We start from the raw sequence: 25,834 nt of genomic DNA on the forward strand, positions 1-25,834 counted from the left end.
TTTCACTAGGTCTGTCAGGGGGTTTGCCCTTGTGGCAAAATGGGCGATAAATCGTCGGTAATACCCCACTACACCTAGGAATGCCCGGACTTGTTTCTTGCGACGTGGTCGGTGCCCTGATTAGCCTGCCTTGATTGGCTGCAAGTGTTCTAATCAGCCTGTCTGCCTTAATTGGTTCTAGCAGGTTCCTGATTACTCTAGTGCAGCCCCTGCTTTGGTCACTCAGGGAACAGAAAACTATTCATCCAGTGACCAGTATATTTGCCCTCTACCAGACTCCTGTACCCCACTGGCCTGGGTCTGTCACAGTATAGATAGTTACATGGGAAAAGATATCTGATGGAGAAGGGTTTTTCCATCTGACTGAGGCTGACAAAGGCTTAGCAAGTTCATCCAGTGATTGCATGCTTCACTTTGGCTATATGCTCACCCTGGGCACCACAGTTGGAAGTTTTTTCCTTAGCACTACCCACTGGGGCAGTGCATGCTCCCTCTGCTGCCTTGTGCTGCTTCATGATAGTGTAGAGGACAGAGTCACCCCAGATCCTTCTCAGTTCCTTCTTACTGCCTCTAATTGGTAGTTGGAGTGCTTTGTCTTGCTTCTGAAAGTTTCTCCCCTTACAAGGAATATATTTTCTTTTTTTGTAAAATAGTCAGTGGTTAGTTAGCAGTTTAATATAGGTTTTCTTTGTTATTTTTTTTTTTAATTTATCTATAGAGTGCTGATGCCCCATACTGGGATATGCTTCAGTCCCCTGGGTTTAAGCTTTTTGCCTGCTGAAAGAAAGCTATGCCATTGAGTAACCATGATTCCACCTGCCTAAAGTGCCTCACTGAGGGTCACATTAGAGACCACTGCCAGACTTGCAAGGGTTTCAGCCCCTGGACAAAAGAGGACAGAAAGGTGAGACTGCACCATATCCTCATGGAAGCCACCATGCATCTGCTTGCTGAACCTTCCCACCCAGGATGCGCACTGAATACATTGGCATTGGTGAAGAGTGCTGTTGTGGACATTGCTTCAGAATGTTGGCTCTGGTCCCCTTCTCCAGTGCCAGAAAGAAGCACAAGTGGTCAGAATCATTCAAGGACCTGAGACTAATCTCTACTAGACATCCACAAGTAAGCACTCAGGAGGACACGGTATGGCATCCTCAGGAAAGAGTTCTTCCCCAGTACTGATATTTTTGAATCAGGGGTCATTAACTCTGGCATCGGTGCCTGGGGTATTGAGATCAAACTCCATTACAGTACAAACTATTTCCATGTAACATCATCAGCACCAGGAAAATACCTCTGTACCAACAATACCAGAAGCCTATGCAGCAGCATTACACCAACTTTGCCTCTCAATACAGATTCCTGATGATACAGGAGATAGCTTGGCTGGTACTGGTGGCTCCTCAGGCCCTGGTTATAGACTTAATTTAGGTTTATAATCAGCCTTCACTATTGTGGGGAGCTAAAGTGTCAAGTGTTTAGTGTTTCCTTGACCAGTGCAGTCCAGTACTGGTATTTCCAGAGTGATGACCTCAGATCTCGGCACCACCTGGCACAGCATCACTGTCACTGGGCAACTCAGAGTCTTCCTTGAAGTCTGAGGTAGACTCTTATGCTGAGATAGATGACTACCTTCTCCTTCATGAAGGGAGTTTTGTTACACATATCCAACAGATTTCCAGAGACAGTGACCCATGAGGAAGTGGTTGTTGGGGTCCTATGCCTTGCCCATGGCATTACTGGAACCCATGGGGCATGCCTCCCACTTTCAGATTCTTCTTGGTTCTTCAGCCTTTCAGATATCCTAGCAGATGATTTGCTAGCTCACATAAGGGGGTCCAGGAGGTTATCATTGGTATCAAGCAAAACTCTGAAGGCCTGTAAAGCTTCGGAACCTCCACCTACTACACTGCAGGAGGCTCAACCTCAACTTCCTTTGCACTCATCATCCTCATTGCCTGATGAAACTGTAGCTGCTTGGAATTCCTCACCTGTGCAAGATGACCACTTGGCTTAACAAGGTCTTTTAAAGAGAGTAACTACTTCTCTTAATATTACTGTTGAAAAGGTCCAGGAGAGTTCTTACAGACTCGTGGACATTCTGGGTTTGGCAGTGCCTTCTAGAGTGGCTATATCTATCAGTGATGACACACTAGAGTACGCAAACTCCTTGTGGCAAACACCATCTTCTCTGGCTCCAAAAGCTAAGAGAATCAAAAGAAGGTATTATGTTCCTTCTCAAGGCTATGAACATTTTTATAACCATCTTTGGCAGGTTCCTTAGTTGTCTTGGTGGTGAATTAAAGAGCACATCAGGGTGCTAAGTTGAGTACCAATCTCCTGGATATCAGAGTTCTCTTTGTCTCTCCCTTTCCCATATTAATTCTGTTTATGAATCCTGTTTTCTGGGTTGGGGAACTTATCATTATTTGACTCTCCATATATATGTGTGGGAGTTGCAGGCTTGTACCCGGCTCCAGCCAGGAAGGGATTAAAGCAGCCCTGGAGAGGACGGTGGTGGAGAAAAGCTGGGCTGATTGGGAAAACAGCCACAGCTGTAGCCAATGCAATCAGGGCCCAGCTGGCCCTTATAAGAGGGCGATGGGTCAGAAGGATAGAAAAATACTCTCTCTAGCTTCTTGAGAGAGAAGGACTGGGCTACCTAGGAGCTGAGAAGGGTACCTGAGGTGGAGCAGTGCTGGGGAAGGGCAGAGGGAGCTGGGGATCTCCAGCCTAGTAAAACCCTAGGCTACAAGGCCTTGCAAAGAGGCCAAAAAGGTACTGAGGCTGCAGAGGGGCAGCCCAGAGATAGGCAAAGACAGCAGGTCCTAACTCCCCTTGCCGATGATGAGTGGTTTACAGACTGCAGTCTGTGCCAGTGAGTGGGGGCTAATGGTGACTGGCAGTAGCCACTAAGGCAAGGTGGGGATATAGGGTTGCGGGTTCCCCTGGGTGGGGAGACCCAGATTGTGGGTTACTGTTGGGGGCAGAACCCTGACGTAGCAGGCACTGGCGTCCAAGAGGGACATGGAGGGCCTGCAGCAGGTGAGACACCAGCCTGTAGAGGGCGCTCCAGGCTGGAACAGCTTATTCCTGAGACAACCAACAGGAGGCACTGCGCCGGTGAGTCATTGCCCTGCCACAAGTCTATTAATCTGTTCATTGCCTATTGGGCTTTTCACCCTCACAGCAAGTTACAGACACTGGACTACTCTATTCTACCGTGCTACATCGGTGCAACTGTGCCACTGTAGTGTGTCTGGTCAAGATGTGCTTTGCTGACAGGAGAGCACTCTCCCGTCAGCATAATTACTGAGAGGTAGAAGATATGTTGGTGAGAGAGCATACCCCACCTACTTAGCGCTGGTGTGGACAGCCCTTTGGTTGATGTAACTTGCGTCACTCAGTGGAGTGGCCTTTTCACCTCTTAGTGACGTAAGTTACACCGACATAGGCGGTAGTGTAGACAAGCCCTTTACAGGTCCTCATGAGCAACACCGAGGCAATGTTCTATAACAACAGGCAGAGAGAGGCCAGATCAGGCAGAGTCTATCAAAAGGCGATACGTCTTTGGGAGGTTTATATCACTGACACAATTCATTTTAAAGCCTCCTATCTTCCTGATGTTCAGAATAGCTTGGCGGACATCCTGAACAGATTGTTTAGGAGAGATCAGGAATGGTCTCTGAGTCTGGATAGTGTGAGATTAATTTTTTAACCTCGGATGGGGGGGGTCTCTTACATAGACCTGTTTGCTACTTGTTTCAACAAGAAGTGCCATCTTTTTTGTTTGAGAGCAGGTCACAGTAAGGGATCTCTGAACTCTTTCTTACTGTCTTGGAAAGACAAACTGCCATATGTCTATCTTTCCATTACACTCCTTCCAATGACATTTATCAAGCTCAAGCAGGATAATGCAAGCATGATACTCATAGCACTGGCGTGGCCTCACCACCATCTGCTGAGCCTTTCGGCCAGGTCTCCTTTGACACTACCTCCAGATCTTGACCTGATATCCCTCAGAACCATGGTCGCCTGCTATGTCCCACCACATCTGCTGTTTATCTTATGGCCTTGATGTTCTCTGGTTAAAACCTTAGGAGGCCGAATGTTCGGGGACGGTGCAAAACATTCTCCTGAATAGCAGAAATCAACTTGATATGCTTACCTGTTGAAATGGGAATGATTCTCCTTATGGTCAAAGCAGAAAGGGGTTTTGCCAGTGCTTGCCCCTGTCAGTCAGATTCCTAAGGGTCAGTAGCTTATATATCCATGTTGTGGATCCCAATCCTCCCTGGAACTTAAATCTGATGCTATCAAGGTTGATAGTCACCAGTTCAAAGGGTAGACCCATCTGTTCTTTCCTGCATTTCTCTATTAAAGTATCATTTTGGTAGTTGTTACTTCCACAAGAAGGGTGGCGGAGTTACACAGTCTTTTACAAGGACAAGGTATACTTATGTCCACATCCAAAATTCCTGACTAAACTAGTAATGGACTTCCACCTCAGTCAAGCCCATTGTGATGCTGCATTCTATATGTTTATGGAAATATGCTTATGAGTGTAAATATGACATAACTGTAATATACTTTGTGCTAGATATGCCATGTAACATATCTTTGCAAAGGTTACGATCTACTGAACATATTCATCCTATTTGTAGGTGTCATGAAGTCCCCAGGCGATTCTCTGGAACTGCTCCCCACAAAGCAAGTCAGGACTTTGGGGAGCCTCCTCTCCCATGGAACAGACTGTCTTCAGGGCAAGAAGCTTACACGGCTTCACCTCCTGAATCTGACCTTGGACCATTCAGCATATGCCCCTCCGTGCGCTTCCCACAGCGAGTCCGCCCAGGTGGGGTCCTGGGGAAGCCAGAGGGTCCTGTATGCACCCTCAGCTTCGCAGTCAGATGTGACTCTCATCCAGCCAGTAAAACAGGTTTATTAGATGACAGGAACACGGTCTAAAACAGAGCTTGTAGGTACAGAGAATGGGATCCCTCAGCTGGGTCCATTCTGGGGCCCAGCGAGCCAGACAACCCTGTCTGCTCTCACTTCCCATCCCCAGCCAGCTCTAAACTGAAACCCCCTTCAGCCCCTCCCTCTGCTGAGTTCCTTTCCCGGGCTAGGAGGTCACCTGACCTCTTTGTTCACCTTTAGCTATTCCCTTGCAGGGGGAAGGGCCTTAGCCATTTGTTGCCAGGATACAGAGTGGCGGCCATTTATGCACACTGGAGACTTAAGAAATGCATAGGGGAAACTGAGGCACCCACCCAGTATTCAGAGGAAATGTTAAAAACAGTCCCACTTAGTCACAGTAGGCATGTGTCATTTTTATATCTGAAGTTATGAGCGTTGGCTCGGTGCTTGTATTTGTAAGTGTTTGGTGCAGGAAACACTTAAGGGAGATTTGGCCAACATATTTTGAAGGGAAGATTCAGGTAATTAGGAGTATTTAACTAACAGTGGACTTCGGAAGACACCAATCCACATCTGAACTTTCCTGGAAACATTCAAACTAACATGTAAACAATGGAACTCATTTACAAAACTTTTCTTAAACATTACATGAATATATTGTCTCATATTATAGAATTAGAATTTATAATCCCCATTCCATGATGAGATGGCTTTGAACTATAATGTATCTTAATTAAAACTATCTTTAGATATGTTTTTCTTCAAAACATTTTATCAAAAAAATCTGATTTAAATAAAAAGAATCAGATTTTTTGATTTTTTTTAAACCATTGATTTTTATCCACCCTGATCCAAAGTAAGGACAGCCTGCAGAAGGACACATATAATTACTAGCCTCCCTCTGTTGGCTTCTTGCCAACCAACTCCCCTACCACCAGCAACCTGTAGAAGTAAATATTCAATAACTAGCCTGTGTCTTCTGCACTGTGTTTAAATAAGCCACATTCCCCTAATGTGCATAGCCCACCTGGTCTTTATTAACCTTCCCTAAGTTACCACAACAAGTATACACACCCTGGATGATAGGTCCATCAACAGCTATTAGCCAGGATGGGCAGGGATGGTGTCCCTAGCCTATGTTTGCCAGAAGCTGGGAATGAGCAACAGGGAATGGATCACTTGATGATTACCTGTTATGTTCATTACCTCTGGGGCACCTGGCATTGACCACTGTTGGAAGACAGGATACTGGGCTAGATGGACCTGTGGTCTGACACAGTATGACCATTCTTATGTCACCCAGCCCTACAATGCAGGTCCAGGGATCCTACCCAAATGGGGAAGTCTGTGAAAATGGCTTACCATCTCGAAGGTCACTGAAGACTGGGAAGAACCTATGGGAGTGGAATTCCAAAATCGAACAAAAAGCAACATTTTATCAATGTTGACATAGTGACTGCAATTTTGACAATAACTTGTTCTCCCCTCCCCCCATTGCAGCTGACACATTGTGGCAATCACACACACAAGAGTGCTAACATTGATTTAAATGCCTGTCCAATTTACATAGGAGTCAAAGGAGCTCAAGAGATAACTTGTTGAAATAAATTGTATGCATATCCCAGTTGAAGGCTAGAAAGGTGAAAGAGTTCCTGAAACATGAAAAAGAGAAGAGAGAAAAGGACAGGGAAATGGTTAGATCCTCATAGACAGAGTTGCTGGGAATGATGGAGAGGTAAACAACCCTCCTGGAGAACATTGTGGTTCATTGATCAAGGACTGTGCCACAGCATATGATTTCCCTTTACCTCTGATACCTTCACAATCTGGAACACACCATTCACTGCAACAACACCAAGAAATAGGTTATTTTCTAGATAAAAACTTCAGCCTGTCTCCCAGTCCTCCTTTGTGCAAGTCTTAAAGTCTTGGTGGATCTGGCAGTGGTCCCCCTACATGTGCTTCTTGCAGTCACTTCAAGCAGCTTGAGTGTGGATCGCTCTGAGGCACCGAGGTATGCCTCAGCACCAGGAAATGGATAAAAACGCCAATAACTCAGTAAGTTACAAACTTTCACTAAAACTACTCGCCACCACTAACTAACGTACAAATATGCGAAAGAGAAGATCACTGAGAGAGCTTGCTAAAGAAAGGATAATAGAAGTTACAGCAATTGTCATAGGCAGTAAGAAGGAACTGAGGAGGTGCAGGGTCAGCTGGGTGCTTTGTACCAGTGCTATGAGTGCACGGCACCAAAGGGTCCTCAAGCTACCCCGATGGGTACCACTGGGAAAAATTTCTGACAACTGTGCTCAGAGTGCAAATACACCTAGAGTGGAATGGACTTGTGCAACATATCTTGAAGAACAACAGTTACAAAAGGTTAGTAACCATTTTTTCTAGACATTCCATGCTTCAGGACAACGAAGAGAACAGTGGACAATAGGAAACCCCCTTATTTCCCTCACCTGCAAGGAATAGACTCTTCTGCCCCATCCCACCCTCCAAGCTGCGGAGAATAGTTTTGAGCAGCTTGCTTATACACACTTGTGACCTTGAAACCACAAAGTGATCTGCCCACTGCACTTTTATATAATTTTTTTAGGTTTTGAATGGGTTTTAAAATTTGTAAATTGTTTATTTCTAATAATTATTTTACTGTGAATATGGAGTACATTTTAATTGGTATAGTCACTAGTCTACAGTTTTTGAGAAGTCGTCTGCTTCAGAGATAAAATGTGGCATTTATTATGTATTTTGATGTGCTGAATTCAAATATGACAATTAAAACAACTGATTGGCTACTGTTTCTAAGATATTTAAGTTTTTACATTTTATGTCTAGGTATATTATATAGATAGTAGAGTTTTAATCATAAATTGTAAACCTAGGTCTTTTCATGTGTTTATGGTTGCTTTACATGATAATACTTCACCTGGCCTGTTTATGTAACACTTCAAAAATCAGCAAAAGGGTTATATAAATAAAATTTATTATGAAACAAAAGGCAAAAAACTATTATGTACATAGTTTAGTCCTATTCAGTGTCTACTCGGCGCTTCTTGGCTTGTCTCTTGTATTCATTAAATGGAGCATCTCTTGTCACTGTCCAGCAATAGTCTGCAAGCATTGATGGGCTCCATTTGCCCTGATAGTGTTGCTCCATTGCTGCAATGTCCTGGTGAAATCACTCGCCGTGCTCGTCGCTCACTGCTCCGCAGTTCGGTGGAAAAAAATCTAGATGAGAGTGCAAAAAATGTATCTTTAGTGACATGTTGCAACCAAGGCTTTTGTATGCCTTGAGGAGGTTTTCCACCAACAACCTGTAGTTGTCTGCCTTGTTGTTTCCGAGAAAATTTATTGCCACTAACTGGAAGGCTTTCCATGCCGTCTTTTCCTTGCCACGCAGTGCATGGTCAAATGCATCATCTTGAAGAAGTTCACGAATCTGAGGACCAACAAAGACACCTTCCTTTATCTTAGCTTCACTTAACCTTGGAAATTTTCCACGGAGGTACTTGAAAGCTGCTTGTGTTTTGTCAATGGCCTTGACAAAGTTCTTCATCAGACCCAGCTTGATGTGTAAGGGTGGTAACAAAATCTTCCTTGATTCAACAAGTGGTGGATGCTGAACACTTTTCCTCCCAGGCTCCAATGACTGTCGGAGTGGCCAATCTTTCTTGATGTAGTGGGAATCTCTTGCACGACTATCCCATTCGCAGAGAAAACAGCAGTACTTTGTGTATCCAGTCTGCAGACCAAGCAAGAGAGCAACAACCTTCAAATCGCCACAAAGCTGCCACTGATGTTGGTCATAGTTTATGCACCTCAAAAGTTGTTTCATGTTGTCATAGGTTTCCTTCATATGGACTGCATGACCAACTGGAATTGATGGCAAAACATTGCCATTATGCAGCAAAACAGCTTTAGGACTCGTCTTCGATGAATCAATGAACAGTCTCCACTCATCTGGATCGTGAACGATGTTGAGGGCTGCCATCACACCATCGATGTTGTTGCAGGCTACAAGATCACCTTCCATGAAGAAGAATGGGACAAGATCCTTTTGACGGTCACGGAACATGGAAACCCTAACATCACCTGCCAGGAGATTCCACTGCTGTAGTCTGGAGCCCAACAGCTAGACTAGAGCCAATCAACAATTTTAAGCATCATTTTCATTCTCAGTGACCCAGAATTAGTAAAGTTTGACTACATTTATTTCAGAAGCATTTTGGCTGTAGACCAGTGTTATTAAAAGTAAATTGAAAATGTCTTTGCAGTTGTATTTGTGCATCTTGTACAATTCATTATAAAGTTCACCTTCAGTGAACAAATTCATTAAACAGTTCACTAAAATGTCTCACATGAAACTTAATAAGAACTTTGCACGACTGCACATACATAGCAATACTTGTGCAGTAATCTTGATTAAAACCTTGTACAAAAGAATATGTATTGTTCACAAGTGGCCTGTAGCTTCAGAGTTGGAGCACAGTGGATTCCTGACTCTGCCCCTCAGCATTTGCATCATTTCATAGGTTCCTTCCCTCTGGCTGTTCAAAACCTTCTGCAAGTCTGCCAATCTCCTCCCTGCCTCCATCAGTAAGTCTCTCTCCCTTTCTTTCACAAAAATTGTGCAAAACACAGCAAGCAGCTATAATCAAAGGCAAATACTTTTCATCTATATCCAGCCTTGACATTGGGCTTCTCCATTTACCTTTCAGTCTTCCAAATGTACATTCCATTATCCTTCTGCAAATACTCAGGGTATAGTTCAACAATTCCTTTCTACCATCCAGGAGTCCAGTAAAATGCTTCATAATCCAGGAAAATAGGAATAGCCTTGGTCTCCCAGAATGACTGGAGGAATCGTAACACTTTTATTGTCCATAGATACCATGAGAGCAGAAGTTCAATTTCTCATTACAGAAAGCAGTCCATAATTTCTAAAGATCCCGGCATCATGGAGCTTTCCAGACCACCCCACGTTAATGTTTGTGAACATGGTGATTAACCAAGACCTGCAGCATCAGGGAGAAATACCTTGTTCTTCTGAGGACCTCAGAGGCCTGGGGGGTCAGGGTAGGCAAGGAATAGGTATTTGGGTCCCATCAGTGACCCCAGCTGTGCATAACCATTAATAACCTCCTGTGCATTGCCCTGCTTTATTACCCAGGGGACAGGACCTTCTTGGAAGCAGCATACGTCTCCATGAGAACAGTCTCGACAATTGATCTACTAATACCAGACTTGTTAGCTACTGATTGCTTGCAATCAAGTGTAGTAACCTTCCAGATGGCAATGGTCACATGCTTCTCCACAGTAAAGAGAGCTTGCTTGCAGCTCTTCCACCACTGGAGCTCTAGGGCAAGCTTTACACAGATCTCTAGGAATGTGGCTTTTGACACCCTGAAAGTGCTGTCACTGCTGCTAGCCATCGTAGGCCTGCAGCACTATCTTGTCCCACTAGTCAGTATATGTCTGAGCCTAAAAGTGTTGGTCCAATGAGTGAAGTTGTGTCAGTGAAAAATCTAAGAGCCTCATCTGCTTGATTTCAGTCTCCTCCTCCTCAGGGGACCTTAGCACTCTGATTCTGAAGCCATTGCACTATTTTATATATGCTTGTGGCATCCTGTTTGTATCATCTCCTTGAGGATAGTAGCATGTACCCATGTTTCTTCCCTGCTGCTTGACAGTGCTTTGAAAATGTCACTGGCTTACCAAGGCCATATGGATTTTGGGATGAAAGGAGAGGAATTATGGGAAGTTTTTAATTTGACTCCAAATATCCTAATCCTCTTTTCTTCTGGTAGGTATCCCACAATACGTGGTGAAAAAACTCCCAGAATGCCCACAGCACAGTGGTAAAGCAATGCACCATTGGATGTCTGCCAGGAATACTAAACTTTTATTTCAAAACATTGCTGTGCTAAGTGATACGAGGCAAAAGTGCCTTACTTGAAGGATCACAATGTGCTGTGTATGTACTGCTCACACAACAGTTGTTGTGAAGGCACTTAAACAAAACCCACAGCAAGTTTCAAGTGTAGACATCCTCTTAGGAAGGTGGTTGTGGAATAAAGGACAGGAAGAGTGAAAAACAGAACTGTAGAAAAGATGTGGTTCTATAAAAATCTCTAAACACTCAGTATTACAATACAGTACAAAACACTATCTGAAAGAGTCCTCAGTTAACTAGAGAAAGAGACCTTAAAAAGAGGGAAATGGATTGCTCAGAATAGCACAATAAATATTCATGTAAAAGACCCTATGGAAAAGAATATCCCAATAGTCCTATTCAGTTGCCGCTGGAAACAAATGGGTCTGCAGAGTAGAGGAGCTGGTGAGAGCAGCATTCAGCTGCTGTTACAAAGTAGAATATCTGGTTTTTGGCAATGGTCTGAGCATATGGCTTCTTAGATTAAGACTTTTACCCTGCTCCCAGCAACTTTACAGAAATGGCTTTTCAGCCAGTCAGTCACCCCATAGTCTCAGTCAGGGATTCTCTTTCACATCTGACAACCTAAATGTTTTCATTTTCTTCCTTTCCATAGGTCTATGTAATATTACTCTTCCAAAGCGTATGGCAATGTACAGTGCTGTTCAGCGTATAAAAGAAATGGAGGCCAACACATTTTCTATGTTGAAACTTGATAGATTTTTAGCTGATGCAAATTGGACTATGACTGAAGAAGCAATTAAAATTGATTACCCTTATAAAGTGAGTAATTTATCTTTATTATATTTCTTACAAAGAAAATTATGTAAGAGGCAAAAGTAAAGCTTGAAACAAAAGAATGATCCACAGCTTTTGATTTACACTGGCATCCATTGCAAGAAGGGTAGACTCTCCTGTATTAAGTTTACAGGCTAGTGGGAGAGAATTGTAATGATAAATGAGGTCTCCGGTTTGATGGAAATATCTGATATACCATTAATATTATGGGGCTTTTATGAAGGTGGAAAATTAATATGCCAAAAAATTAGGGGCTAGATATCCTGCACAGACATCCTTAGAGGTAGATTGTTTTAATTTTTCTGAAGGGGAGGATTAATTTTCAAAAGTTTAGTAGCTGCCACTGTAGATGCTCTTTGAGCACTAGAAGGAAATATATATTCTGGTTAGTGACCTACTGGATGATTAGTCAAATGCTAATCAGAGTTAATAATAAACTTGAATTAATTAATGAGTCACAAGAGTGTCATGGATCAATCTAATCATAGTCTGAATCCTAGCCCCAGTACAACCCAAATAATGATCTGAACAATTTCACCCTTTTATCCTTCACATGTGGTGTTCAAGGCCTACACAAATGAACAGTCACTCAGAGTACATTGTATAAATCTTTATAATATGATACTTCATAGTCATTCTTTCCAATGTTTCTTAGCATTTATATACTTTAAGAAAACCATAACAATGCCATAATTTTTTCTAATATTTTTGGTTTTAAATAATTTATTTATTGTAATTTATTTATAGGAGGGAGTATAAATAAGCTTCTTGAGAGCAGGGAACACAGCCATCATCCTTGATTCACAGAAGGAAGAACAGAAATAATTCAGAATCTTTCTGAAAAAAGTTTTAATTTTTAATATAAACATCGAGTTTAGATCCTTAGATTTCATTGCCATGATGAAATACTGCAAATTTAATTTCTGACTTTATTGTTTTGATGTAACAATTTCCGTTTGTGTCTAACTCCATATGGAGATTAAATTTGCATTTGAATTAGCATTTTTAATTTAATGTTAGCCTTTGTTTTTTAAACATAGTTCTCTTAGTTAGCTTTTTGGTTCTCATGTTTCCAATATGTTACGATCAGTTCACTTGTTTCTGTTTTTCTTATTTAGTTTGACATAGAGGAAGTTTCCCAAATTGTTAGAACACTTAAATGTCCAGATTGTAACACAGACATTTCATATGAGACAACACCTCAACAAATTGCTGACATACTGGAAGAAGCCAGGTTACGTCTTTTGACAGCTCAAATAGTTAGTATTCCATCTATTTGGTTATATTCTTATTTTTCTTGATTAACACACACATTTTAATTTTAGTACTCTTATTATTTAAGGAATGGGTATCCAAATGTGACCTGTGGACCACTTTGGACCTCAGGGCTTTAAAATGTGACCTTCAAGGATGACAGTGTTACGAAGAAATGTTGTACTTGACTATAAACTGAAAATGTATACTCTCAGCTATGTGATATGACTTTTAAACTGAAACATTTGAATCAGCCCTATTACAACAAGGAGGAAATCAATGGAACTACTTTCCCATCTATCTCCCACTGTTTCCCTTGGAGCCTCAGGAGCAGCTCTGGTGTGAGCCTAGAGTGTTCTGACCAGCATCTGTGTCCCTTCCTTGATTCAGCTGCTAAGCAGCTCCCCCACTGGTCCTCTGCTGCATCCTAGGGAAGGGACAAGAAAATAATTCTGGCTTGTGCATTAATTTCTTTCTTGCCAGGTGTTGGGAACCCCAGAGATAGCATTATAGAAGTTTGAGTGCATCTATATTGGGCCTATGGGAGTATCTGTCAAATGATGGCTCCTTTCCCCAAACCAGCCACTCAAGGCAGCCCAGGAAAGGATAGAAAAGCTGAAGCTGAGACCCCACAATTATCATAAGCATCTCCAAATCTGGACCTTAGCGTCCAGAAATCTGGGTGCCTGCATGAACCCCTCTAAGCTTAATTACCAGCTCAGATTTGATCTCGCTGCCACCAGCCAAAAATTCCAGGGTTTTGGCTCCCTCTGGTCTCCCCAAACCCTTCCCTGGGGAACCCAAGACTTCAGAAGCCCTGAGTCTAACCGACAAGGGAAATAACCCAACTTCCCTACCCCATCTTCCCACCCAGACTTCCTCGGGCTAACCTGAGAGTTACTGATGCATTCTTACATCAACAATACCAAGAAGCCATGTCCTCCTCTATTGCACAAAGAGACAACGCAAAATCAAGAGAAACAGAAATGATTCTATCTCCTCTTCCCCCTCCCACCATTCCCTGTGCGCAGAGCTTTACCCTCCGTAGATTCCTAACACAAAGAGATTTCCCTCCCCTTTGTTCCTTAGCCTACCCAGAGAGAAAAAACTCCACAACAAGTCTTAGAAAGAAAGAAAAAACACCATGACAGAAATCTCTGCATCAAGTGACAATACACAGGGCTATACTTAAAGGAAAATATGATAAACAGCCTTATTCAAAAGAGATACAATTAAACATTCAGCACTACACACATGTAAAACAAAAAAACAATAACAGCCATTGTTTTTTTCTACCTTGACTTAACAACTTTGAAACTGAAGATTAGAAGCTTAACAGATAGAAAAGATCCCCTCTCATAGCTGAGAGCCAGCAAAGACCAGACCCAAAAAATTCCTCTCCCTGAGCTTTGAAAAATCCAGTTTCCTGATTGGTCCTCTGGTCAGGTGTTTGGTTCCCTTTGTTAACCCTTTACAGGTAAAAGAAACATTAACCCTTAGCTATCTGTTTATGACAACAACTGATTATGGCTCCCAGATTCTCTGCCTTACCTCAGGCTAGAGAATCTTTGCTCCAGCTTGATTCAGTCCTCAAGAGACCATACTCCAGCAAGGGATTGTCAAGAGTGCAGCACACACCAGTTACTCTCCCCTCCACATGCCCCTTTACATCAGGAGCTGCAGGCAGGGAGGCATAGGCTCTGAATTCAGTGGCTCTGTATCCACTGAGGACTCTCGCATATATGGAGGACTTACTGATAGTTTCTGCTCCCTTTGTGTTGTGTGAGTGGAGTAGGATAGAGAATCCACCTCAATGTACTGATTGTGGTCCCTTGATATTTTTGAAATATGTTTGGCTGTCCAGCTGAAAAAGTTGGGCATCACTGAATTAAGGATAAACTTAGAATCTTTCTACCTTCTAAGACATGTGCTGAAAGATCTGATTTTCTTCATAACACTTACTGCTTTATTTTAGGTATTAGTAATGCCAATATTTTCAGTTTTCCTGCCTTAAGTATTAGCGATGTGAGTAACTCTTTCTAGAGATCAGAGAAACTTGAACTCTGATCTTGATAGATAAAGGAAAAATGATTTTTAAATCAGATGCAATGTGGAAGGAGAGTTATGCCTTTGCTCATTTTCTTACCCAGGTGAAACACACTGAGTTAAAGACAATAAGACATGGACCTTGCCAAATACCAAATTCAGGTGGCCTTTTATGCAGACTGTCACAGTTTCAATGTAACTGCACCTGTATTTCCTCCTCCATGGTCCACTGCAGGAGTTCCCAGTCAGGTTTCAGGCCTCCAGGCATCACCTATCCCAGGGCAGGGCCCTTTGTCCCATCCCCTTCTGACCAGGTGTTTTAAGGCTCCTCTGATCCTTACATTGTACTGTGATATCCCCAGCAAGCCAGTCTGCCTAAAGGCCAGCATCTAAGCTTTGCTTTCTCTCTGATGTTACCAGATTTGCCCCTTACTTTGTGGTACACTCATTTATTAGGGTTACTCTTCTGGGGGTGGGGTAGGGTTCTGTAATTCTATTAATGTACTGCTTTGTCATTTGTGTTCTCATACGGAGCCTTACCTCTCCCTTTTCCCTCCCAATGGAGCTATTGTGCAGGACCTAGGTTCCCCAGGGCGGGGTTCTTCCAGACCCAGAATCAGACGAACACGCACATTAACAAAGCACATCTGAGAGGACTGGGTTAATTAGCACTCCCAAGCTGACCCCTTATATGTTCCTAGACTCAGTAGGCTGGGTCAAGCAGCACCTCCAGGCTGTCACCTTCATGTGCCTTGGGCACAGCCCTGGAACAGAGTGTGCATGAGCAGGCTGGATTGAGCAGCACTTTCAAACTGCCTCCCTCATATGCTCCAGCTTCAGCACATCCCTATCCCCACTTTCACATTACAATTGTTCTGGTAGTAACCCACTTGATGAGCAAACCCCACCAGATTTTTGGATGCTGCAGGGGTCTTTAGCACAGGTATGAGAAGTGTTGCTGCAGAGCAAATGGGGAAGCCAGAAAACACCTATGCGGGGGGAGGTGGAAGAGAGAGAGAAACAACCAGCTTAACCAAATATTTCCTGCTAGGTAATAACCATACAAGGGGAGCCAAACAAACAAAACAGTTATAATATTAAATCTAACTTTAATTTGATTATAAAAGTCAGGTTTAGAAAACTATAACTGATTACACAAGTCAGGGTCAGAGGCTATACCTAGAAAGAGAGAGAGCTGGATTCTCACCACTCTGTGAAGCTTGAATCGGTCGGGGTTCCCACGTAGTGGTGGTAGCTGAGGGTCTGGAGTGCTGGAGACCAGCAGAGCCCCCAGTACGATCAGTCAGGAGAAGATGAAGTCCCAGTAGAACTGATGCAGATTTTGGATCCAGGCATCAGAGCACTTATTTGAGCATCAGTAGAGGTTTTTGTAGGGAAAGAATAATGATTCAAGGGAGAACACTCGATTTGTTTATAGGTAAACTGATGGCTCAAGATATATATACCAAAGTTGTTTTGTTCAGGCTAGTCAATAGGAACTGTTCATTTCTGGCTATGAGCGGTGTTCCTTTGAGGGAGTCACAATGCAGTTAGGCAGCTTCAGTATTTTGAATACCAATAAAGGATTTATTACTAGAATTGGTCTGATAAGTACTGATCTGGGTGTGTGCAGATGTGTGTTCATTAACATCTGAAACAGAGATCCCCTAGAGTTCATTGCGGTTCTTGCCTTGGAATCTCTGTTCTCCATTTGTATGCTAATGTGGATGCCTCCCTGTCCCATCCTTGATGCAAATGAGGCTGGGGGAGTTTGTCACCCTTGTCCAGAGGGGTTTAGATGCGTCTCTTTTTGTTGCTTTTTGTAAGTCCTTCTTCTGAATGGCTTTGGTTCAACCAGAGGCTGGGGGGTGGATGGAAGGTCTTTTGTGAGTCAAACAGGCTGGGAACTGCGCCCTGGTTCCCCAAGAACACAAAATTGACAGGTAACACTGAGGGCTATGAACAGTATATGGACAGCAGTTACAAGTTACCAGGGAGGTCTTTCTAAGCAGCACATTTGTTCTTAAGGTAAAAGCTTTAAACACACATTAAACATACCAGGAGTCACCCATCAATCTTCTGAGTCCCTACTAGGCCAAAATCTTTCCAACCCTTCCACAAGATTTGAGGCCATCCCCTTGAACAGAAGGTCCTGTCTATTTGATCAACCAGAAAGAAAGTCCTGAATCAGTTTAAATGAAGCCTTTTTATGCAAAAGCCCTTTCTTTGTTTTAGTCTCTGAAAAATCCAGGTTGAACCAGTATATGCCAGCTCAGTTTGCAACTGAAGTGATTGATTTTAAGCACTCCCCACTGTTTCTGGTTTCTGAAAAAGTTGTAATAACCTTGTCCCTGGAGCTGCATACAATCCCTAGCCTACAGTGATACATAAACTTAATACAGTATGGTCCCCAGAGATATTGCATAGGATTGCAATATCCATCACACCGGTGATATGGTGGCAAGCGATGTTTGCTCTGGCATGAATGGCCAACAGATGTATAGATACACATGTAACCCTTCTGCCCCTCTGAGTTGGCAGCAACAAGGGCCGGGTTCAGTATCCAGGGGTTCCGTTTCAATAACACAAGGCATAACCGGCTCGAGCCCCCACCCAGTGACCTGGGACACTTACATACCACACCCCCCTGGGCACCTCTAGGAGGCAATACTTCCCCTCTCGCAAGCACGGAGTCTGAGTGTAGCGAAATCTTTTTAATAAAGGAAGGAATCAATGCGGCATCCCATTGGAGAAACACCACAAACAGAGTTATAACACAAACCATAACCCCCCCCCCAAGTACATTTGGCAATGTCCTTTTCCCCTTAGGGTCTTAAGTCCAATCACTCCAAAGTCCAGCAACCCAAAAGTCTCTGGTCAATGCCACCCCAGAATTCAAGAGTCTATCTGTAGAGGTCCCTCCCCCCAGCCTGGGTGAAAGGGGCACCTTACGTGGTCCAGGGCCAACTGCCCTGCCTCTCCGTGGGTTCTGCTTCCGCCTTCTCCACGAACTGCTCCGCCTTACCAGCCGCTCCACTCTGCTCCTCCGGCCGTCCTCACAAACTGCTCCGCTCCACCAGCTGCCTCGTGAGCTGCTCCAGTTGTCCCAGCAAACTGCTCGGCTCCGCTCGCTCTGTGGGCTGCTCCACACGCCCCACAGCTACTCCGCTCTGCCAGCCGCTCCACTCCACCAGCTGTCCTGTGGTCCGCTCCAGCCATCCCCATAAACTGATCCACTCCGCCAGCTGCTCTGTTCCACAGTATAGCTTCAGGCTCCCCCACTAGTTAGCACAGTACTCAGTGCTCCCAGCTCAGTAATTTCAGCTCTTTTGTGATTTCAGCTCTTTTGTGATCTCAGCACATAGTAGGGGAGCCCAGTGCTATTGCACCATTAGCCCAAAGTGAGTTCAGCTCAGCAACCTGTATCTAGAGTCTTAAGGGAATAAAAAAAATCAACTCTGACATTCCACAGTGGAGAGAGGAGGAGGTGCAACTGATGCTTCTAGCTCCACAAGGAGCCTGCACCACCAGGCACAAGTACCTGTCCCCAACCTCTCTCCCTTCACAGGGTTTTGGAACCCATGTCCCTTGTCTAGCAAGTACCACCCAACTGAGGTTGAGTCATTTCTGTCACAAAGCACCCACAGCTCGGCAGTCTGGGATGGGTTAGGCGAGCCTATGCAAATATTTGAGATTTTGCATTCCAGACATTCTTTCCACACTTCCCATACTTCACCACCAGATGTCAGGGTACAGCTCATCCTGACTCTGCTTACACACACATCAAGCTTTTATACACAAAGGTACAGAAAAACCCTGAGGACACGTTCTGTTCTGGGCAAACCTTTTGGGGGAAAAGCCTTAGTGAGTGTTGTTCTTAAACAATCATACCATTGACCTAGACTCAGCATCATTACATCTGACAGCTTGGATGCTGGCTGGCTGATATCCACCGAAAGAAGCTATTCAGCTGAAGTTCAGACCATCCTGTTCCAAAACAGGAAAGTCTCAACTACACTGACTTCTAAAACTAAGTGAAAGAGGTTTTGTGTTTGGGCATCTCAGCACCAGCTGCCTCCCTTGACAACACTCATTTCAGCAATATTGGACTATGTACTAGCTGTGCAAGGGTGTACAAACCCAGCACCAGCCAAACAAATGTTAATGAACTGCTATGGGCAAAACAGCCATACCCCACCACACCTGCAAAGCGTATCACTCCTGGAAGGAAAGGCCTTTAAAACTTTTACAAATGAATTACCTGAGGCCACTGAACTGGACTACAGCTGGCCAGGGCCCCCTTGAAGGAATGGTGGCCTGCCACTGCTTTCTGTTAGTTAGGTTCCTTCTTCCTTTTGGGACCTTCAGTAGTCCAAGAAAGACTAGATTCTACAGGACATAGTTGGAGGGTTGGATCCCACACCTGGATCTGTGCTAATGACTGCCTGGGTGATGAGGACTAGGTGAGTGCAGGCCCCTATCACATCCCAAGGGTATCCTATGGGAGACCAAGTCCATGACAATGTGGTAGAGAATCTGGACAACTTTCCAACCCCGTTGAAGAGTATGACACACACAAAAACCCCTAAATTTCCTCACCCTCTGGTGAGATCTTATAGAGTCTAGAAAATGGATAAATCTGGAGCAGCTACTCAAATGGATGGTGAAGAAACAAATGCAGGTCACACTGCAACAACAACAGATGGTGGCCCACAATAGTAACAGGCAGCTCCTAGCAGCAACAGCTGATCTGCGAGTTGGTTTCCCAGCAACAAGACCACAGCAAAGACTGGTGCAGCAAATGCTGGTGTTTTTACAACTTTCAGAAACCCTAGGCCTTTTAGATTGCCGCCAGAGCCCCACTGCACAAGCCCTGGGGTAGCGGCGACGGCCCAGGGCTGTGTCAGTGATTTAAAGGACCCGGGGCTCCCAGCCGCCACTACCATAACTGGAGTGCCGGGCCCTTCTAATCTCAATTTAAAGGGCCCAGGGATTTAAAAGCTCCGCCTTTTCCGTAGGGCCTCAACCTCCTGCTCAGGACTTTGGTGTACCGGTTAGTCCTTTAAGTTACTTTCACCCTGCTGACTAGGGAATTTATTTCCTGTCTCGACTTGTGGAAGAGCTATTTAGCCTCTTACAGATTAAGACCATTCAAACATCTGCATACCAGCTTCAAATGAACAGCCTGAATCAGTGGGTTTCAAACTTTTTAGGTTGCATACTCTTTTCCAAATAATGTAGTCTACAGGGTATCCCCATCTGAGATAGGGTAATAATATACCTATGAAAACACTCTAATAACTGGTTAGTAAATATTTTAAATGTGGATGCATATGTGTTTTTTTCCCTATGCATTTGCAAAGACTCGAATGAAAATTTGACCTTTTATATTTTTTAAAATACAGGGTAGCTTATTGATGCTTCAGAAAAAAAGAAAACATTGACTAATGTGTTTGTAGATCCTATATTTACTTGGGGTTTTCACTTTTGTCTTTATTAAAAGGGCAATTTGCAAGATTAAATAAACAGGTTCTTTGTCAGCACCTACCACTCTGAAGGGAAAGTGGAGAGCAACGGCTGCTGGTCAGGCACCCACCTCAGAAGGCAGTGCCGCTGCCAGCAGCAGTGTAGAAGTAAGGGTGGCATAGTATGTGTATCGCCACCCTTACTTCTGTGCTGCTGCTTGAAGTAGTGCTGACTTCAGAGCTGTGCACCTGGCACCTCTGGGCTCATGACCAGCAGATGCTGCTCTCTGTGCATCCCAGTGCACAAATCAAGCACTGCCTCCCCATCTCATTGCCCCAACTTCCCTTTCATGGCCATGCGTCCCAGGCTCGCCTCACTCCTTACCTCTCAACCACAGTGTCCCCCCCCCCCTCCTCCCGACCACAGTGCCTTGCCCAATCGCTCATACTAATAAGGCCATCCCAGCATCCTCTTGCCCTGCCTAACAAGAGTCTGCACAGGGGCGTCTGCACAGGCTTGCATCTTTCCACTCAGCTCCCAACCTTGGCTTGTCTGCCATGAAAAGATTTTTCTCCTTCATCCCCTGACAAGAGCTCAGGTACCTCGAGGGGTATGTATTTTGAAAACTATTTTGAAAACCACTGGCCTAAGGTTTAACAAGCCTTGAAACAAACATTGAAAAATTTTGTGGTCTCAGAACTGGGACCAGTTCCTTCCTCCGCCCCACCATTTGCCCCTACCAGGGCAGACACATTTGGCCTATCACCACATTGAAACACCCCTATGACAATGAGTCTGAGAGATGCCTTGGCCACTTCCCCAGAAGATATGGGAGGTGGCTTGGTAGAAACTGCAAACCACATTGGACCTGGGTGTCGCAAAGGAGTCTCATAGTGAATGAACAGCCCCATTGTACTGGAACCCAAGCCTGACAGCACAACTTGCTTTTGCATTGATTTTCAGAAAGTCACTTAACCCATGGGATGGGTTACCCAACTTTGGCTCCCCTACTTTTAGTCAAAACACTGGTAGCCTCTGACCATCAAATTCCCCATTATTTGCCTTCAGGTGGGAACTGGACAGCTCACATGACCTTGCCCCTCTGAGCCTCTAAAAGGAAGATGGGCCAGGCCCCAAACAGTTATTTTAAAGCACATACAGGTAACTTGTCTGAGGGCATTGGACTGCACTACAACTGGCCAGAGCCCCCTTGAAGGAAGCGAGGCCTGCCACCAGCTTCCATTAGGTGTTATTTCCCTTCTGGGACCTTCAGTATCATCAGAAGGAGTAGACTTTCATGAGACTTATCTGGAGTGTTGAGTGTCCCACAACTGGACCTGTACTGACTGCCCAGGTGGTACGGACTGAATACCAGGTAGGTGCAGGATCCATCACATCTCAATGGAGTGCTGTGGGAGAGCAAGCTCAAAACACTAGTCCTGAAACTGTCGGGACAACTACATCAAGTAGTTTATCCCTATGAGTGTTCCACTTCAGGTGTGCATGCATGCCTGTGCTCCTTCAATTGGAGATTTTCAGTAGCAGTGTCCACTGGTCTGTATCTGCACCTTACAGATAGTTGTGCTCCAGTCTGAGAGCAGATAGGGAAAGGGTGGGCCTGCCACAGCTCCAGTGTCTTTGCAACTGCCGGTAGCCTGAGATGGATTCAGCTTTGCTAATCCAGCATTATTCTTACCCTATTTTAATTTAGTTAGTTCAGCTTTGTTATTCTTATCTTGTTTCTTGTACATGCTTTATATTTTACGGGGACCTCTTTCTTTCACCTTTTTTGTGTGCCTCACAGTCAAGGCTTCCCTGTCCACCTCAGTACCATTGTTTGGAGTTCTAGTTAAACTGCAACCGGTCACCGAACAGCTTCCTTGCTGGTACCAGGCAGATTTCTGCTTAGGTTATGCCCAAACTCCCAGGGCTTAAACATTGCCAGACCTGCAACAGGTCTTTTCTCCTCAGTAATGGACATTCTTCATCGAGTGGTCTCCTTGTGTGTGCTCCACTCTAGGTCTCAGTGTATCCCTGTGCCGGCGATCAGAGATTTCTCACAGCAGTACTCGGCCGGGGAAAGGGCACGCACAGGAGTCATCTTGTGCAGCCGTTGGCACCTCCTGTAGTGCATGTTCCCTCGGCCATCCCCTGAGTTCCTTCTCAACTGTCCTCAGCTGCAGACGGAGCTCCACAGGCAGAGCTCTCTTTGATACTTTCTGGGAGAAAAAAATAGTCACAAGTTACATAGAAACTTCTTTTTAGTCTATACTTAATTACACCGTTTAGTTAGTCTTAGCCCTGGTCTACACTGTGTGTGTGTAGGGGGGCGGGTGTTGATCTAAGTTATGCAACTTCAGCTTCGTGAAGTTATTCACGTAGCTATTCATGTAGCTGAAGTTGACGTACTTAGATTGACTTACCCTGGTGTCTTCACTGTGGTGAATCGAGTGCTGCCGCTCCCCAGTTGACTCTGCTTGAGCCTCTCGCCAAGCTGGAGTACAGGAGTCAATGGAAGAGCATTTGGGGGTCAATTTATCACATCTAGACTAGATGACGCAATAAATTAACCCCCGCTGGATCAATCGCTGCCCGCTGATCTGGCGGGTAGTGAAGACATATCCTTAGTCTATACATAGTTACATAGTTTGGTTAGTTCCTCTAAGAGGTTTTTCTTAAAAAAAAAAAAAAAAAAAAGGGGTAGGAAGAGAAAGAAGAAGGCTTTTTCTCTCCTTAACTCTCTGTTTGGGAACAGTTTCTACAGTTTACCATTACAATTAACTCCCACCCTTATTTCTGGAGAGGCAGGAGAGGCTTAACTGCAGACATGCCAGGCTCAACAGGATTTAAAAAGTGTGACTCCTGCAGTGAACGAATGCTCATCTCTGACAGTCACACATCCTGCGTTCGCTATCTGGGAGAAACTCATATCTCCCAGAAATACATGCATTGCACCAACTTAACATCAAGGGCAAGACGCGACAGGGATCTTCGCTTGAAAATGCTTCTGCTAGAGAGATCCCTCCAACCTCTGCAAGAGAGATCCTCTGGGGAGTCTCACAGACTGAGATCCCTGAGCTCTGATAAGGCTCTGACCTTCAAAACTGTCAGGAAGCGAGCCTTGACCTCTCTAGCAAGGGTCTCTCAGAAAAAGAGAGCTTCCCCAGCGAGGTTTTTATCCTCAGTGCTCCACTCATCCAGAGTGACCACTTAAGAGGCACCGGGCTCCTCCAGTGCCATCCCTCAGCAGACCCCTGCTGAGCCCCAATGTATGGCACCAGAGTTGAGATGTCAAGTCTCCTCCACAGCAATGACTACCCCAGTGCAGAGCATGGCACAGGCAGCAGCACCGTGATCAATGCTGCTGCCATTGGCACCGACCCAAGACTCACTGCCGTCTAACAAGCTGAATCCAGCACCGGACAGTGCTGCAATGGTCGAGCACAACCTCAAGGCGGGACCAGCGCAACTCCTGCGTCCTACTGACATAGCAGTTTCTTCTGCATCGCAGTCACCACTGCTCGGCACCGAACACTGCCTGAGCTACATAGCACGGTACCATCCTTCATCTCCTGCACCAGTCTGCATGCATAGTGGCGAGGAAGGAGATGTGGAGAACATTCGCTTTTCCTCTCAACGATCATCCCCATCACAGATGAGACCTACATGGAATGCTGTGAAGCCTAAGCCTCATCCCTCAGAGCTTTCACAGCCCTGGTATGCACAGCACTGGCGTTACCCATTACCACCTTACCTCTTGGCCCACATACCAGAACTCCTATTCTGGTCCCTCTTCCCCAGCAACAAGAGGTTCCAGAGTACATCCATCATTACCACACAGAGAAACCTCTGATCCTCCTGAGGCAGAGATAGAAGAGGAAGAAATACTATCACAGGCAGACTGGATGATTCACCACCTATCCCACACTCATCTTCTGCACCAGATGAAGCGGTGATGCCGTCTACCCCATGACATCAGATGACCTGAAACAGTTCCAAGAACTCTTCAAAAGAGTAGCAAACAGCCAAGAAATTGCCTTACATGAGGTGCAGGAGAAACAACATAAGTTGTTAAAAATCTTACAACCGACATCAGCGACCAAGATTGCCCTCCCCATGGATGAGGTTATAATAGAGCCTGCGGAGGTAATATGGCAAACACTGGCTTTGGCACCACCCACCAACAAAAGGGCTGACAGAAAATATTTTGTTCCAGCCAAAGACATGGAATTTTTGTTTTCACACCCTCAAGCTTGCTCTCTGGTAGTAGAGGCTGCTAATCAGCACAGTAAACAGCCTCATTTCCGCTCCTCACTGCAAGATAAAGAACGCAAGAGACTTGACCTCTCTGGGTGGAAAGTTTACTCGTCATCCACCCTTCTGCTTAGAGTTGCCAACTATTCTGCTCTGTTAGCAAATTACAACTACTCTAACTATAGTAAAATACAAGAGCTCATGGAGGACGTCCCCGAGCATAAACATCCTCAACTCAACGCCATTATCAATGAGGGTCAGTTAATAGCCCGCAAAGCACTGCAAGTCTCAGATGTAGCAGACACAGCTTTCTGAACAACAGCAACAGCTGTGGTTATGAGAAGAACATCATAGTTGCAGGCTTTGGGAATTCCAAAAGCACTACAGCTAAAAGTGGAGAACCTCCCCTTCGATGGGGATAAACTATTCTCATCTCAAACAGATGACGCCTTCCATACCATGAAGGCTTCCTGAGCAACACTGTGTACACTAGCATACACCCACCACCTGACAAACGCGTTCACTTTATACCATACCAGAGGTCACGAGATACCTCATTTAACCGTCAAAAACCACGATACTTCACTCAGAACAGTCCCAAACAATGGGCTTAGAGACAACAAGCTCCACAGAACCAGGCCTTGTTCACCTGTCCATCTACATCTAAGCCACAATTTTGAAGTCTTGGTCAAGGGTATGCACGACCTCCCCACACTTCTAGTGCCAGCAGATACCCCATCCCACAATTTTGGTCACTGCCTACACCCATTTTACCATGCCTGGGCTGCGATATCCAGAGATAAATGGGTTTTGGAGATCATACAATCTGGCTATACCTTCCCTTTCACAACCATCCCCCTTACCCTCCCTCCTTCCCTGTCCCTCTTCAGGGACCCTCTCAAGAGCACCTTCTGCAACAAGAAGTAAACCACCTCCTGCTGCTGGGTTCTGTAGAACCAGTACCACATCAATACCAAGGGAGGGTTTTTTATTCCAAATATTTCCTGACAGAGAATAAAGGAGGGGGATGGAGACCAATCTTAGCACTCCGAAAACTCAACAGGTACATATGCAACCACAGGTTCAGAATGGTCACTCTGGCCACAATAATCCCAGCGCTAGTCACGGGGGACTGGTTTTTAGCCCTCAACCTCC

At 44.8% G+C, this 25,834-nt stretch overlaps 1 protein-coding gene across 1 annotated transcript in view; it reads left to right on the forward strand.

Annotated features, from left to right (window-relative positions):
- Positions 1 to 25,834, forward strand: part of LOC116837279 (solute carrier family 9 member C1-like) — a 330,899-nt gene that overhangs the window by 112,989 nt on the left and 192,076 nt on the right. The window contains exons 11-12 of the mRNA XM_032801556.2: positions 11,478 to 11,644; positions 12,778 to 12,918. Of these exons, the coding sequence (XP_032657447.2) occupies positions 11,478 to 11,644; positions 12,778 to 12,918 (308 nt within the window). The remainder of the gene's footprint in view (positions 1 to 11,477; positions 11,645 to 12,777; positions 12,919 to 25,834) is intronic.

The sequence above is a fragment of the Chelonoidis abingdonii genome, chromosome 4, assembly GCF_003597395.2.
Source record: "Chelonoidis abingdonii isolate Lonesome George chromosome 4, CheloAbing_2.0, whole genome shotgun sequence".
Taxonomy (NCBI): Eukaryota; Metazoa; Chordata; order Testudines; family Testudinidae; genus Chelonoidis; species Chelonoidis abingdonii.